This window comes from Zingiber officinale, chromosome 9A, assembly GCF_018446385.1.
Source record: "Zingiber officinale cultivar Zhangliang chromosome 9A, Zo_v1.1, whole genome shotgun sequence".
NCBI lineage: Eukaryota > Viridiplantae > Streptophyta > Magnoliopsida > Zingiberales > Zingiberaceae > Zingiber > Zingiber officinale.
Window position 1 is genome coordinate 125693849 of NC_056002.1, and position 13353 is coordinate 125707201.

Here is a 13353-nt window from a genome sequence, read left to right on the forward strand (position 1 = left end):
CCGAACGACCTATCTAAATGAGATGAATTTTATTTCTCAAAAATTGTTGTAAACTTAAGAATGATGGTCATTATTAAAAATAATGACATGGATGTCTTATATCCTTTGACAAACTTAAAATGGTTTTAAAAAAATTAAATAGTAACTATTTATTATATATTCTATCTTGTGGAATCCATCCCAATGTCAACTCCATTAATAATTAACCAAGTGGGAACTTTTCACCTTTTAAAATATAATAAGCAACCTAAGGGGAGCAAAACAAACTTTTCTCCGAAGTTCACTAATTCCATGCTCAGTATTTATGTGCATATCAAAATTACTTCTAGAATCAATAATAAAATCCACTCAACCCTTCATATATCGCATTGACTCTATACTATCAACATTTGACTCTTATGTGTTAGTCACTATTCCAAAGATTAATAATCGTCCGTGATTTACCTCCTCCGTGTTGACATAGGACGGATTGACAGGGACGTTAAGAACGAGCACATTCATCTTTTACCACCATATATCGCATTGACTCTAGACAATCTTACTAACAGTAGCAAAAAACGAATATGTTCGCCCCCAACATTCCCGCTAACCCGTCTCAAGACCAACACGAAAAAGATAAATCACTGACAACTATTAGCCTTTGAAATAATAACTAATACATAAGGAAAATATTTATCTTAATTTTATTAAGATTCGAATCTCATATCTCATAATAACAATACCTCATACACTAACCATTTAATCATTCCGAAAGGACAACACGAGGATAGACAATATTACTAATGAAAAACATGGATAGAGGTTTTGCATCAAGCTCAAACTGAAGCAAAAACTATCTCTTACAACTAAAAAAGTAAACTAAGCAAGTCACTGGGAAAGCAGCATATATTCCACAGAAAAACTCCAGTAATAAACAATAGCATTTTTTCAGTTCATTAAGCTATTGATGCACATACATTTATAATTAGTATATAAAAGGGTAAACGGTTTTCGAATCAGGACAGAATAAGTTAAATGCAAATAATTAGAAAGGGAATCTACGTGGGTAATACGGTTCATAGGTTCACTGTCCAAGTGCATCGAAAAAAAAAATCACAAAGCTGCACGTTACAACCTGATCACTAGACACTAGCAACCGATGATAATCGACAAAGCACATTCTTTTTACCTTTTGAAAAAAAAATTATTCTTTGGTTGTTTTCACTACCAAACAATCAACAATGTTTTATTCACAAGCCAACTTGGTGTCGAAGCTGCTCAAACATATGGCAAAAGCCTGGAAGGCAGAGAGTGGATACTTGTAATCCATGGTGAACATATCCTTCCCCACCTTGCCAAACTGGAGGATTACCTTATCATGCTCAGATTGCACTGCTGGTGGCTCTGATGGTGTCGGAGCACCCGCTGATGGCTGCACAGCAGATATCAGCTGGAAGTTCTTCACCGAAGCAATTGTAACCCTGCCACGGAAGTTCAGGCACCAACATTGCAGCTGCTCATGCCACCTTGGGTGTTTGTTTCGCAATACCAATGGCCTTTCCTTTATGTTATCCTCCTCTTCTCCTTCGCGAGTTCCTCCAGTTATGTCAGAGAAGCGAGAGCTGTTGAAGTCCAATGAACGGTCCATGATCGAGGACTTGGAGAATGACATGCTGCGGAAAGAGTCATCAAGGGAATGGGAAACAAGGTTCTCAGGTTGACCAGGAACTGTGCCCCCAGGCTCAAGTGCTGATGCAGGAATCGAGTACATGATACAGTGCATACGCCGTGGTCCTCGTGTGCCAAGAACATTCAACTCATACGTAACCTGGGCTATGCTATAGCTGCCTGAAGGGACTTTGGGAGAGACTTTCTTGGAGAACCTACGACTTGTTCGACCAGGTGGGCAAACGGTAGAAATGTTGTGTGGAGGCTGGGTGTCGTATACCACAAATTTGGTGCCAAGAAAGTTTGACCTGTAATCGTAGAAGGAAATGCTTAGATTGGCATAATTATAACACTTGAATATGTGCTGCTATCTAGCAAAACATGTACCTTAGCTTTCCAATGTATGAATTGCTTGTCTTTGATATGCTTCCAGCATCCATTGAGATAATATATTCTGTATAAGTGGTTCGGCGATTTCTTTTAGCTGATAGGAGAAGCTTACCAGTCTCAACGAGAACAGCTACATATACATATGCATTCATTAGTGAGTGAAAGACATCAAATAATGCATTCCTACACGGCTATTGCCTAAGCACAATATGGATGCAAAAAACATTTTACAGAATAAATGTGAAGGCAAGCGAAAGAAGTGAATATATTAGTACAACTTTTAAGAGAATTCTCTATGTAGGAGTGAGTGTAAATTGTTTCCAAACTTTCTGCAGAGCCACAAACAGATGTGAGGAAATACAAAATTTCATGGGACATCTAGCAGGTGAAAAATCAAAATGAAAATGGCAAATACTTCGAAAGCTAGATAGTAAACTAAGATCGTGTCAAGAGAATTCCTGAGAAAAACTTATCACAGTTTAACTTTGCATAATCATTCATTTTACAAAAGGATGCCTATGTATATAAACACACAAGTAGTGATAAAGACAGTAGCTCCATAAACTAAGATGTACTATCAATCTTACTGAAGAACAATACACAGAAGAGGAAATACGAAGTTTCTTCCTTGAGACAGCTAACAACTGGTTACCATAAAAGGGAAATGAAAAAATCACAAGTATTTAGAAATAAAGTAACCAAAGACTGTATTAAAAGAACTCCCCAGAGGTAAAAAAAAAAAAAAGTAATCACAATTTAACTTTGCATAATTAATCATCTTATCTTTCTTAAGGACTGTAGACAGAGAAGAGGAAATACAAAATTCCTTCCTTGTGACAGATAACAGCTGATTGGCTTAAAAGGAAAACAAAAACCACAAGTACTTGGAAAGAATGTAACCTATGACTGTATCAAAATAATTCAAAGAGAAAAAAAAAATTACAATTTAAATTTGCATAAACACTAATTTTATAGAAGGATACCTATGTGTGAGAGAATTCAACAAGTGATAAAAATAGTAGCCTGATATACTAAGATGTAACCAGCTCTTGCATGGAATACTGGAAACATAGACCACACAGATGTTGTCCAACTGGAACAGCAGGACAACTGGGTGTTGGCCTTGTGGCAAGTAATTAACAAGAATAATAAGATCTCTGAAGTTCAAAATAAACAAAAAGGAAGGAAACTTACAGGTGCTAAGACACAGGTACAAATGATAAGTAAGTTTTGACTTGTCCCTCTTAATGAAGCATTGAATGGTTCCATCCCGAGGTCCAGGCTGCAAAAAGCAGGAAAAATCAAATAGAAATCATTACCCTGTAGTCAATTTCTCTGCCGCTAGATCTAAATGGTTTTTCATAGCGAGTGTTGGTAGCGTGAGCAAGCCAATGCTTTTGACAAACAGATCAGTAGCAGGAACTAAGTTTACATAATGCATGAGACACATGGCTGATATCTATTACACAATAGATGAAACAAGGAACTACCTGCTTTAGAGAGATTGGAAACGTGAGCTTCCCACTGACTTCTGGACACTTAACAATCTCTTTGCACATCTCCCTCCATGATCTACACACAGCTGCACAGGCAACAACATGCTTCCGAGATGGCCATGTGCTTTCACTTGCCTCTAACCTTCTGATCACATCACGGAGAAGCTCAGGGGGTAAGCTAGCCCAACGACTCTGCTGGATAACAGGACATGGATCATGCAACTCCAGCACAGAGCCTTGGGATTTTCCCCTGCGATGACCGATTAGACTTGAAAGCCTGACATCAAAACTCCGCCTTGATAAACTGCCAAAGCCATCTCTAACATCACGGACTATACTACGGAATGACATCTACTCCAATCCAATTGGTGAAGAAAAACAAAAACCAATCAGCAACGAGCTTGAAATAGATTCTTAACAGCCAGATATCAGAGAACCTTTGTATACTGCATGCAAAAAAAAAAACCATTTATTTTTTTTTCAAAATAAAAAAATTATAAAAGATATAAAGAAGAGTGCAGAAAAGAAGACTGACAATTAGCAGAGCCTACCCATACTATTAATTTTCAGTTATTCACGAACTCAGAAGCTTTCACATATATGCTGAAGAAAGAATGGAACTGTGAAAAATGAACACATTAAAGCTTATCTATTAAAAAAAATCATATAATGAATACATTAAAAATTATCCCCAAAAAAAAAGGATGAAAATTGATCAAAAAAAAAAAAAGACAGCCCGGTGTATGAAGCTCCCGCCATGCGGGATCCCGGGGAAGGATCCATTGTGTGCAGCCTTACTATGTTTTTTGCAAGAAAATTGATCCAAGAAGGAAAAAAAAAAACTGTCACGATTAAGCAACCTTAGTTGACCATACATGACAGCTAAGTGTGTGCATTTTTCAACTTGTTTCTTCACACGTTTTAAAGAAAGTGGTTTTCTTCAAATCTTGACTTTACTCCATATTATCTTTCTGCAGAAAAGAATACAAATAAGGCAAGGAACTTTGATTGGTAACACCAAAAACATCAGTCATGCCCACTTGAAGATATACCAAAATTGAACTGTCAAATCACACAAAATTTAGGCAAAATTGATCAAGTGATGGAGAATAGAGATAATTATTTCGCAAAAGAAAATATGCTCACGCAAAGATTAGAAAGTGGAATATGTATCATTAAGCAAGAGTTATATTCCATAGTCACGACACAAATTTTTAATCTCGACCCTAACAAACCAGGAAATAAATAATCCAAATTAAGAAAGCATTAAACCATAATTGGATTTGGAATACAATTTTTTTGATTAATTACCAAAAGAAAGTGTGACGCATTTGAATTACCAAATAATTTGACAATTTACTAAACAATAAAAATTTCAGCATAAACTAAATTTAAAATAAACTAAATTTAAAATGTGCCAATCTTTAAATATTGTCCAATCTTTATTTATTTCCTTCTTTGCATTATTTTCCTCCAGAGAAGAAATTGACTGCCGAGTTATTGGATTTTCTTCTTGGGTTTTTTTTCTAAGCAGAGAATAATTACTTTACTAAATTTGTTTAGAAATATTCATTATTCGTTTTCTTTTGATGCTCCTTCCAATAAGCAAAAAATCCATGCATTTTGCTCTTCTTTTTAGACTTTGACACAAACAGAAGAAATCATGACAAGTGATTTGCAAATTTTAAAATATTCTCCAATTGTTTCCTTTAATTAAAGATGCGTCAATCATCATTCGTTTCTTTTCTACATCAATACTTTTTCTTGATTCCAGAAAAGCTCAAACCAACTAAACCTCACAAAGACGCATGAACTTGGATAAGCCTATAAAAGAAGTAAAGAAACGTTTAGTGTAAAAAGTTGAATATAAAAGCTAAAATCAACTAAACCTCGCAAAGAGGCATGAACTTGGATAAGCCTATAAACAAAGTAAAGAAATGTTTCGAGTATAAAAAGTTGAATACTGTGCATGGCTTACTTCACAACGAAGTTAAGAAGTGAAGTTCGCGGCTAAGTATGAGCACATAATGTAGGCAGAGAAGCGTATCATGCTCAATCAGAAACACTAAGAAAGAAAAAAGAACAAGCTATGGAGTTACATTACGTAAACCATCCTTATTCAGCCTCAAAAAAAATAAAAGGAGGGCATCCAACACATAATGCCGAATAGGATCAGAATAGAACAAAAAAAATCCCCAAAGGTTATGGAACTTATTCAAACTACGCAGTAGCTAAGTTTCCTAGCCGTCGGTTTATGATGTCTAGAGGTTTTAGAACTAAAATCGTCATTTCTCCCTGGTATAGAGCATGTTGCCCATTAGCTAAATCATACCCCATAATATCAGAAGTAAAAAAAGAAAAACACAATTTTTTAGACAGATCCCTGAAGAAAATTAAGGAAAGCACAGATCGACGAACCAATCAAATAAATATAAACTCCAAGATGGAAGCTTGAGCTCCGAACAAAAGGCTCCCATCGGAGATCACTAAAGAGAAGTTGGAACCGACAACATGGGAGGACTTTGACCTAGACATTTTAACAACAGCAAATCGCCCAAAAAAACACAGAAGCCCTACCCTGAAATTCGTCGGACCCATGCAAAAGCTCCAGGAAGAACCTCGGAGCGCCGTTCTTTAAACCACCAGCCTCCGATCCGGTTGACACAACTGATCGGCCTCCGCCCCGATGGATCCTTTGCTTCGCCTCTCTCTCTCTCTCTCTCTCTCTGAGAAGTAGACGGAACTCTAAGCTTCGTCCAATCCAGTTGAGAATGAGATTGGGAAGAATAGAGGAAATGGTGCTTCTTTATTTATTTTTATGGGCGTCGCTCGCCGTCGTCAGGGAGTTGACTTACGGCGCCGTTTGTTGTCATGTAACGGTGCCGTTAATCTCCCTCTGCTTACGTTGGGGAGAATCGTTCGTATTTGATCTGCCACGTCATCTGTGCGTGGCCAAATCGTTGCGTTGCATCACATAAAAATAAAAATCCCTCGTATATCTCTGTATTATTAAAAAAAAAAACTCACAACAATTCTTTTATACTCTTCGATGGACTTCATATTTTCTCACAAATTATTATTATTTATTATTTTATTATTTTTAAAAAAACTAAACTTACAAAAAAAAAAAAAAAAAAAAAAACTCCCTTCCTTCCTGGGATGGAGCTTCTTCTCTTAAGCCACTAGTAAAGAGTTCCCATCATCAATACTCTAATAAGGACCTTTGAATGAAAAGATATATCAACTTAACAATTTAGGAGGATGTTTATTTTCGAAGAATTATCAAGAAAATTGACTGAACCGTAAGTCTGTGTTACCGAGTGGGTAGGTTGTGCTTCGAGGTTTATTCGAATGTCTGTTTCCCATAATATAACGATTTGACCGTGAATCCCACCAAGTACTGGTGGTCACGGCGAATCAAGTGGGCACCCAATCGCTACCACGGACACACTCTGCCGTAGCCTCCTTATATAGGAGCTCAGATAGCGTCGAATTTTGCCCCAACCGGTCCGGCATTCGGCGTGCGCAGGTCATGTCCACAGACGAGGCAACATGGTTCAGTGCAATCTGGGCTCTGGATTTGCACCCCCCTACGCACCCACGCGTAAGAGAGAGTCTCTCCCTATGTATTTGTTCACATCCTCAATATTTATGAATCAATATAAATCAACCAACAAACCTTGAAGATTTCAATGTGAAACTAAAATCTCATTCATAATGGAACTTCTTTCTTCTTCCACCTCTTTTTCATTCGTATATTTAACATTTATAAGACCCCCGTGGGTCATCCGAGATGGCATGGGGCGGAAGTTGCTACAATGAGGCCACCGGGTCGAAACTCAGTGGCAACGGGGGAATAAATCTCCTATCCCTGTATCCCACCCGGTCCATCCCATGTTAGCTCGGGTGCTATGATTTACCTCATTCACAATGACCATGGGTCCGATCGGTGGGGGCCCGGGGGTGAGGATTTTACCTTTTTGCTGTAATATATTTAACATTTATAAACTCTATACAGATAGATATTATTGTTCAATAAAATAACTCTGTCATTCGGTATGACAGATGATCATCCTCATTTAATTCCTTCAAAATCATCTCAAACACATTAGAAGAGATAAAATAATGGAAGTCATTCGATCACTCGAGCACCTTTTAGATGAGCAGGTTAATTTTATTTATTATTAATAATAATAATAATAATAAGAAGAAGAAGAATAAGAGAAGAAATTAAGGGTAAGTTGAAAGTCTAAAAGAAGAAGAGAAAAAAATAAAGAAGATTTTTTATTAATTATTTTTGAGTAAATAAAACATCATTATTTTTATTATCAAAGGGTGTTTTATCTAAAAAAGATTATTAAAAGGATGACACGTTTTTTTTTCTTATTTTAAAAATACTCTTATTTAGTGCTATTATATGTTGGTGCAACCTTAGGTCAAGGTTGACCTGGTTGACCCGACTCGAAGTGACTTGACTCGAGAAGACTGTCGGTGCAACCTTAGGTCAAGGTTGACCTAGTTGAGTTGCATGTTGATGTTTGACACTCGTGAGAGAGTTCTATTCTTGATATGGGACAAGAATAGATGTTTGGGAGATTATTGGTGCAACCGTAAGTCAAGGTTGACTTGGTTGACCTGATTCAGGAAAAAGTCCAAGTATGGAGACTTGGCAACGGGAAAAGTCCAAGTATGGAGACTTGGCACTGGAAAAGTCCAAACAGGGAGTTTGGCACGGGGAAAAGTCCTGGTGAGTAAAGCCAGGCAGTTGGAAAGTCTTGGTGAGTGAAGCCAGGCAGTGAGAAAGTCCTAACTGGGATGTTAGGCAGTATGGAAAGTCCTGGTGAGTGAAGTCAGGCAGTCGGGAAATCCTGGTGAGTGAAGCCAGGTGAAAATCCTAGTGAGTGAAGCTAGGTGAAAGTGAAAGTCCTGGTGAGTGAAGCCAGGCAATGGTGGAAATCCTGGTGAGTGAAGCCAGGTGAAAACCCTAGTGAGTGAAGCTAGGTGAAAGTCCTGGTGAGTGAAGCCGGGCAAGGGAAAATCCAGATGGATCAAGGGTGATAGGACATCTGGTGTTGAGAAGGTCAAGTAGGTCAAGGGAGTGACCGGATACTTGACACGAAGAGAAAAGTCCAAATGGGTCAAAGGGATTGACCGGACACTTGGTGGGAAGTCTTAGCAGGTCAATGGAGTGACCGGATGCTAAGTATGATATACCAACAGGTCAAGGTTGACCGGATGTTGGTTTGAAAGGTTTGGGACTTGGTTTGGGCAAAAACCAAGCTCTGGATCGATCGTGGATCGATCAGGATATCAGGTTATCTCGATCGGCCGTGACCGATCAAGAACAAACAAGATGTTATCAGTATGCTATCGATCGGTCGCGGACCGATCGTAAAGCGAACAAAAGGCAAGAGAAAGGAGAGGATCGGTGCGTGGACCGATCCATACCTCGATCGGTCCACGGACCGATCAGAGACGAGAACTTGGGCGAGTTCTCGAAGAGTCTTGATCGATGCGGGGACCGATCAGAGCAGTCTGATCGGTCCGCGACCGATCGGAGAGATCTGGACCGATCGGCTTACCTGATCGGTCCACCTAGCCGTTGCGACACAACGACTAGATTCGTGTCTTCTTTATCTTCTTCGCAGTGCGGTATAAGGCGTCTCGTTGCTGGGACTTAATCTCTTCCTCTAGAACTTCTGTTCTTCTGCTGCTGAAGCTTCTGCTTCAACTGAGCTTTGATTGAGCTCGCCACCGAAGCTTCGCGTAAGCTTCCCGTCGTCGACAAGCTGCTGCGTTTGGGTTGTGAAGTTGCTGCTTCACCTCCAGTCGACAAGAAAGCAAGAAATTGGTAGAGTGCTATTGTATTCATATTGTATTACTTTTCTTACTGTTCTTGTACTCTTTGTTTGCTGTTGCAAACGTTTGTGGCGAGGTTTCTCCACCCACAAGGAGTATATTGTATTAGCCGGTTCTCCGGGGACTCATCCACCGACGGATTGACTGGACTCGTCCACCTTACGGACACACCGAGGAGTAGGAGCCCTAATCTCCGAACCTCGTTACATCCTTGTGTTAAGGAAGAACGCGAGAATTTGGGGCGGCTATTCACACCCCCCTCTTTAGCCGTACGAAGAGATCCTAACATTATATATATCATGGTCATAATTATTAAAATATGTAGCAACAACAGCTATATGTATTAAAAAGAAATTTGATTTAATTTTTTAAAATTCAATTTTATCAAAATTAGTACACATAAAATATTATTATATTAAAATATCTTTTTACCAACTTATTAAAATTACTCAAACTTGATTTATAATATAATGTGAAGTGAGTTGTAATATATAGTTATTATCGTAATAAAATTACTTCAAATTAACCAAACTTATAGTAAATTGAATATTATTATATTAAAATATTTTTTTACCAATTTAATTAAAATTGCTCAAACTTAATTAAAATTATTTCAACTAATTGAAATCACTTTCACACTATCGAGACAACTATGAGTATCACTGTATATAATTATATATATGCGTTATAACATGTTAAAGTATTTTTTTTTTACCAAGAGTGATTTTAATATAGTTTAAGTTTTTTTTATCAAGTTGATAAAGAGTATTTCAATATTGTATAATTTTAATTAAATTAGAATAATTTTATTTCAGGGAGGGGCTATCCGCACCCTATTTTTTTAAAAATAAAATATCCTTGGGTTAAAAAAATCTAAAAATGTCCTTTGTATATTTTCTTTTAAAATATCTCCCTTCCCCTCCCCCTTTCTATTCTCTCTCTTTTTCTCTCTCCATCTATTTTGTCTCTAGGGCTTAATACAATCTCCCAAAATATAAATATTGTAGTGACAAATCAATAATGGATCAATTCTCACAAACAATATAAGTTTTTTTTTATTATTTTTTCCACGCAATACGATTGTATATTGGTATTCTCATGATTTAAATTATAACTAGCAAAAATTGATTCAAACACATAGTGTTTGGTCATACTAGCTTATAGGCTGAACACATTAAGCAACGTTCAACTATTAGAAACTGAACATAAAGAAATATATTTGGTGTGTAAGTGTTGACACTTGCATTAATGTTCGGTTGATCTTGGCCGAACATAACTGAATAAGTTCGACATGTTAGTGCCAAACGCTTGTCCTAATGTTCGGTTGATTGTTGTCGAACATAATTAAATACGTTCGACATCTTAGTGTCGAACGTGTGGAATCATGTCCGTTCACTTGTAGTCGAACTACTAAGGCAATGTTTAGCTACGTCTGGCCGAAGACTAGGTGAACAATACATTTTAATATGTTTTTATACATAACTATTTTGAAAAGTCTATAGTTGTAATGTTATGATATTTTCTAATTTTTATTAAGAATCAAATACATGCTCTACGGAGAGTAGTGTCATTGGTCATATGAATAATAAAATAGTGATGGATTATACAATGGTGTTCACTAAGAATGAATATTTTAAATCTTATGATGCACTAGTTGCTTGGGCACATAAGGTGGCAAAAGCGAATAGGATGATTGTAACTAGTAGTGAAAAGGTCAGCTAGTGGAGATAGTAAACAGCGGGCTTGGTTGTTTTTGGCATGTGAACGAAATGGCTAATATCGTCAGAAGAAAGATGTGAGAATGTGAAAGATGAAAAGAATGTGATCCGAAAAGTGAGCAAGGAGATCAGACTTATTGGAACAAAAAAGTGTAGTTGTCTGTTTTTAATTAAAGGTACATAAATATCCATTGATGTGCCATGGGTTTTGAATCTTATTTGTGACATGCATAATCATCCTTGTGTGTTGTATTTGGAAAGTTACTCATTTATTGGACGCTTATCACATTCTGAGGAGTAGTTGGTGATTAACCTATCAAAGAGTCATAGTCAACCGAAAGATATATAAAGCGTGTTAAAGGTGAGATTTTTTGAAAATAAGTCAACAATAAAGACTATTTACAATGCACGACAAAGCATAAAACAATCGAGCATAAAGGTCGATCACAAATGCAATACCTTATAGTAAAGCTGAAGGAGTATGACTATTTCTACTATCACATGCAATGAGAGAAAGATGACACAGTGAAGAATATTTTCTTTGCTCACCCAATGAGTATTGACATGTCGCGTGTTTTTCCAAGTGTATTGTTAATGGATTGTACATATAAGTTGGTGTGATGTCAACGGACTTGACATTTTCCGTTGCTTGTGTGTATTTGGAGTCTGAGCGTGAAGATAACTACTTATAGTCATTGTGTATCTTAAAGTCATTGATAGACGACTCATCTTTATTCTACATAATAATAATCGATTGAGAGATTGTATTGATGAACACGGTCGAAAATACTTTTCCCATTTCAAAGCATTTATTATGTCAGTGACATATTAACAGAAATATATTAGCAAATTGTGAGAAGGGATTTCACACTAAGGAAAAGTGAAATTCTTTTATATCTTCGTGGAATGTGTTGATGTTTGCTGAAAATGAAATTACATTTTATGAGTTGCTTAGGAGATTCCAATAAAATTATTCAAACCATTCGGATGTTGTTCAGTATACAACAAATCAGTATATTCATCATTTCAAAGAAAGATTTGTATCTTGTTATACTATTTTATGGATTCATCACTTGTAGGTTGCAATGGAATCCCTGTCACCAGTAGACCAAGAAGACAATACACATCGTGTAAAGTGATTGTCATCTCTCCAAATGACATATGAAAGGTATTAGTCTCCGGTTTCTAACGTTCCACAAAAGCAACAATCAATTTTCTATTCATCTTCTAGTACGACATCTCCCTTAGTTGATCAAGATGGGAGTCCCCAAAGAGACTCCTCCACGTTTGGACTGCTCCTGAATTGAAGTCCCATTGTAGTAATTTGGTTGTGTGACATATACATTTGAGTACGTCTAACTCTTCACCAAACTAAATTTTTGACTCAGTGTGTTTTAAAACCCCACAATAGTCATAGATCATGTAGACCAGCTAAAATTGGTTCGCGTAATATTTCATCATCTTCATTATTCCCTCCAACGGGAGCTTGCTCCCTTTCACCTTCATTTATTCCTGAAGGAAAATTTTCTATGGAAGTCCTCTTCATGCATATTTTCTTGTTGTGGTACTTGTGATGGAACCTCTTCTTGGGGTACTTGTGATAGTACCTCTCATACAAGTCTCTCTTCTCGGCACTTTTTGTCAAAAGTCGTTTGCCTATTCTTCCATAAAAATTTCTTCTGCATTTGTATTGCACATAAGAAACAAATTAATGGATTAGATATTGAATTACATATACAACCAACACATATAAATGAAAGGAAATGGAACGGTTTGACCACTCAAAATCGAACAAACACGCAATGTATTTGGCAACACACAACCGAACAAATTCGTCGACATTCAGCTGCTAAAAATTGAACACATCGGCACATGTATTCGGCAGGCATTGGCCAAACATGTCCAATTGTTTTCAGTGGGTAGTTGCTGAAAATCGTTACATTCAGTCAACAGTGGTCGAACACGTTAAGTTACATTATTCAGTCAGCAGTGGTTGAACACGTTAAGTTACATTCAGTCAGCAACGGCTAAACACATTTGGTTACGTTCAATAGTCATTGATCGAACACATTGTGTTGCGTTCAGTAGACCATGACCGAACAAATCCTAGTGAATTCAGTTGATGATAACCAAATAGACAGTGATGTGTTTGGTGGACCAGGGTCAAATGATGCACGATTGAAATTTGGTATTTTTCATTATATCTATGTTATATATTTTACGATTTCAACAATCCAACACCA

At 37.1% G+C, this 13353-nt stretch overlaps 1 protein-coding gene across 3 annotated transcripts; it reads right to left on the reverse strand.

The window, feature by feature from the left end:
- Window positions 1–1006: 1006 nt before the first annotated feature.
- Window positions 1007–6315, reverse strand: LOC122020012 (tubby-like F-box protein 8). Of its 3 annotated transcripts, XM_042577705.1 has the most exons (6): window positions 6111–6315; window positions 4085–4153; window positions 3528–3979; window positions 3232–3319; window positions 2035–2167; window positions 1007–1955 (listed from the first exon to the last, which is right to left on the reverse strand). In XM_042577705.1, the coding sequence occupies exons 3-6, from the start codon at window positions 3882–3884 to the stop codon at window positions 1226–1228; spliced, it is 1308 nt and encodes a 435-aa protein (XP_042433639.1). In that variant the 5' UTR covers window positions 3885–3979; window positions 4085–4153; window positions 6111–6315; the 3' UTR covers window positions 1007–1225. The 3 variants fall into 3 exon arrangements, with proteins under 3 accessions (XP_042433639.1, XP_042433637.1, XP_042433638.1); XM_042577703.1 differs by lacking the exon at window positions 4085–4153 and having other exon boundaries at window positions 3528–3884; XM_042577704.1 differs by lacking the exon at window positions 4085–4153.
- Window positions 6316–13353: the final 7038 nt, after the last annotated feature.

Excerpts from the sequence above, each read along its gene's own strand:
- LOC122020012 (XM_042577703.1), bottom strand. The coding sequence starts at position 6,131 with ATGGGTCCGACGAATTTCAGG. Across the intron at positions 3,320-3,527 it reads TTCCAATCTCTCTAAAGCAG|CCTGGACCTCGGGATGGAAC; the intron begins GTAGTTCCTTGT and ends TGCTTTTTGCAG. Across the intron at positions 1,956-2,034 it reads TCATACATTGGAAAGCTAAG|GTCAAACTTTCTTGGCACCA; the intron begins GTACATGTTTTG and ends CTACGATTACAG.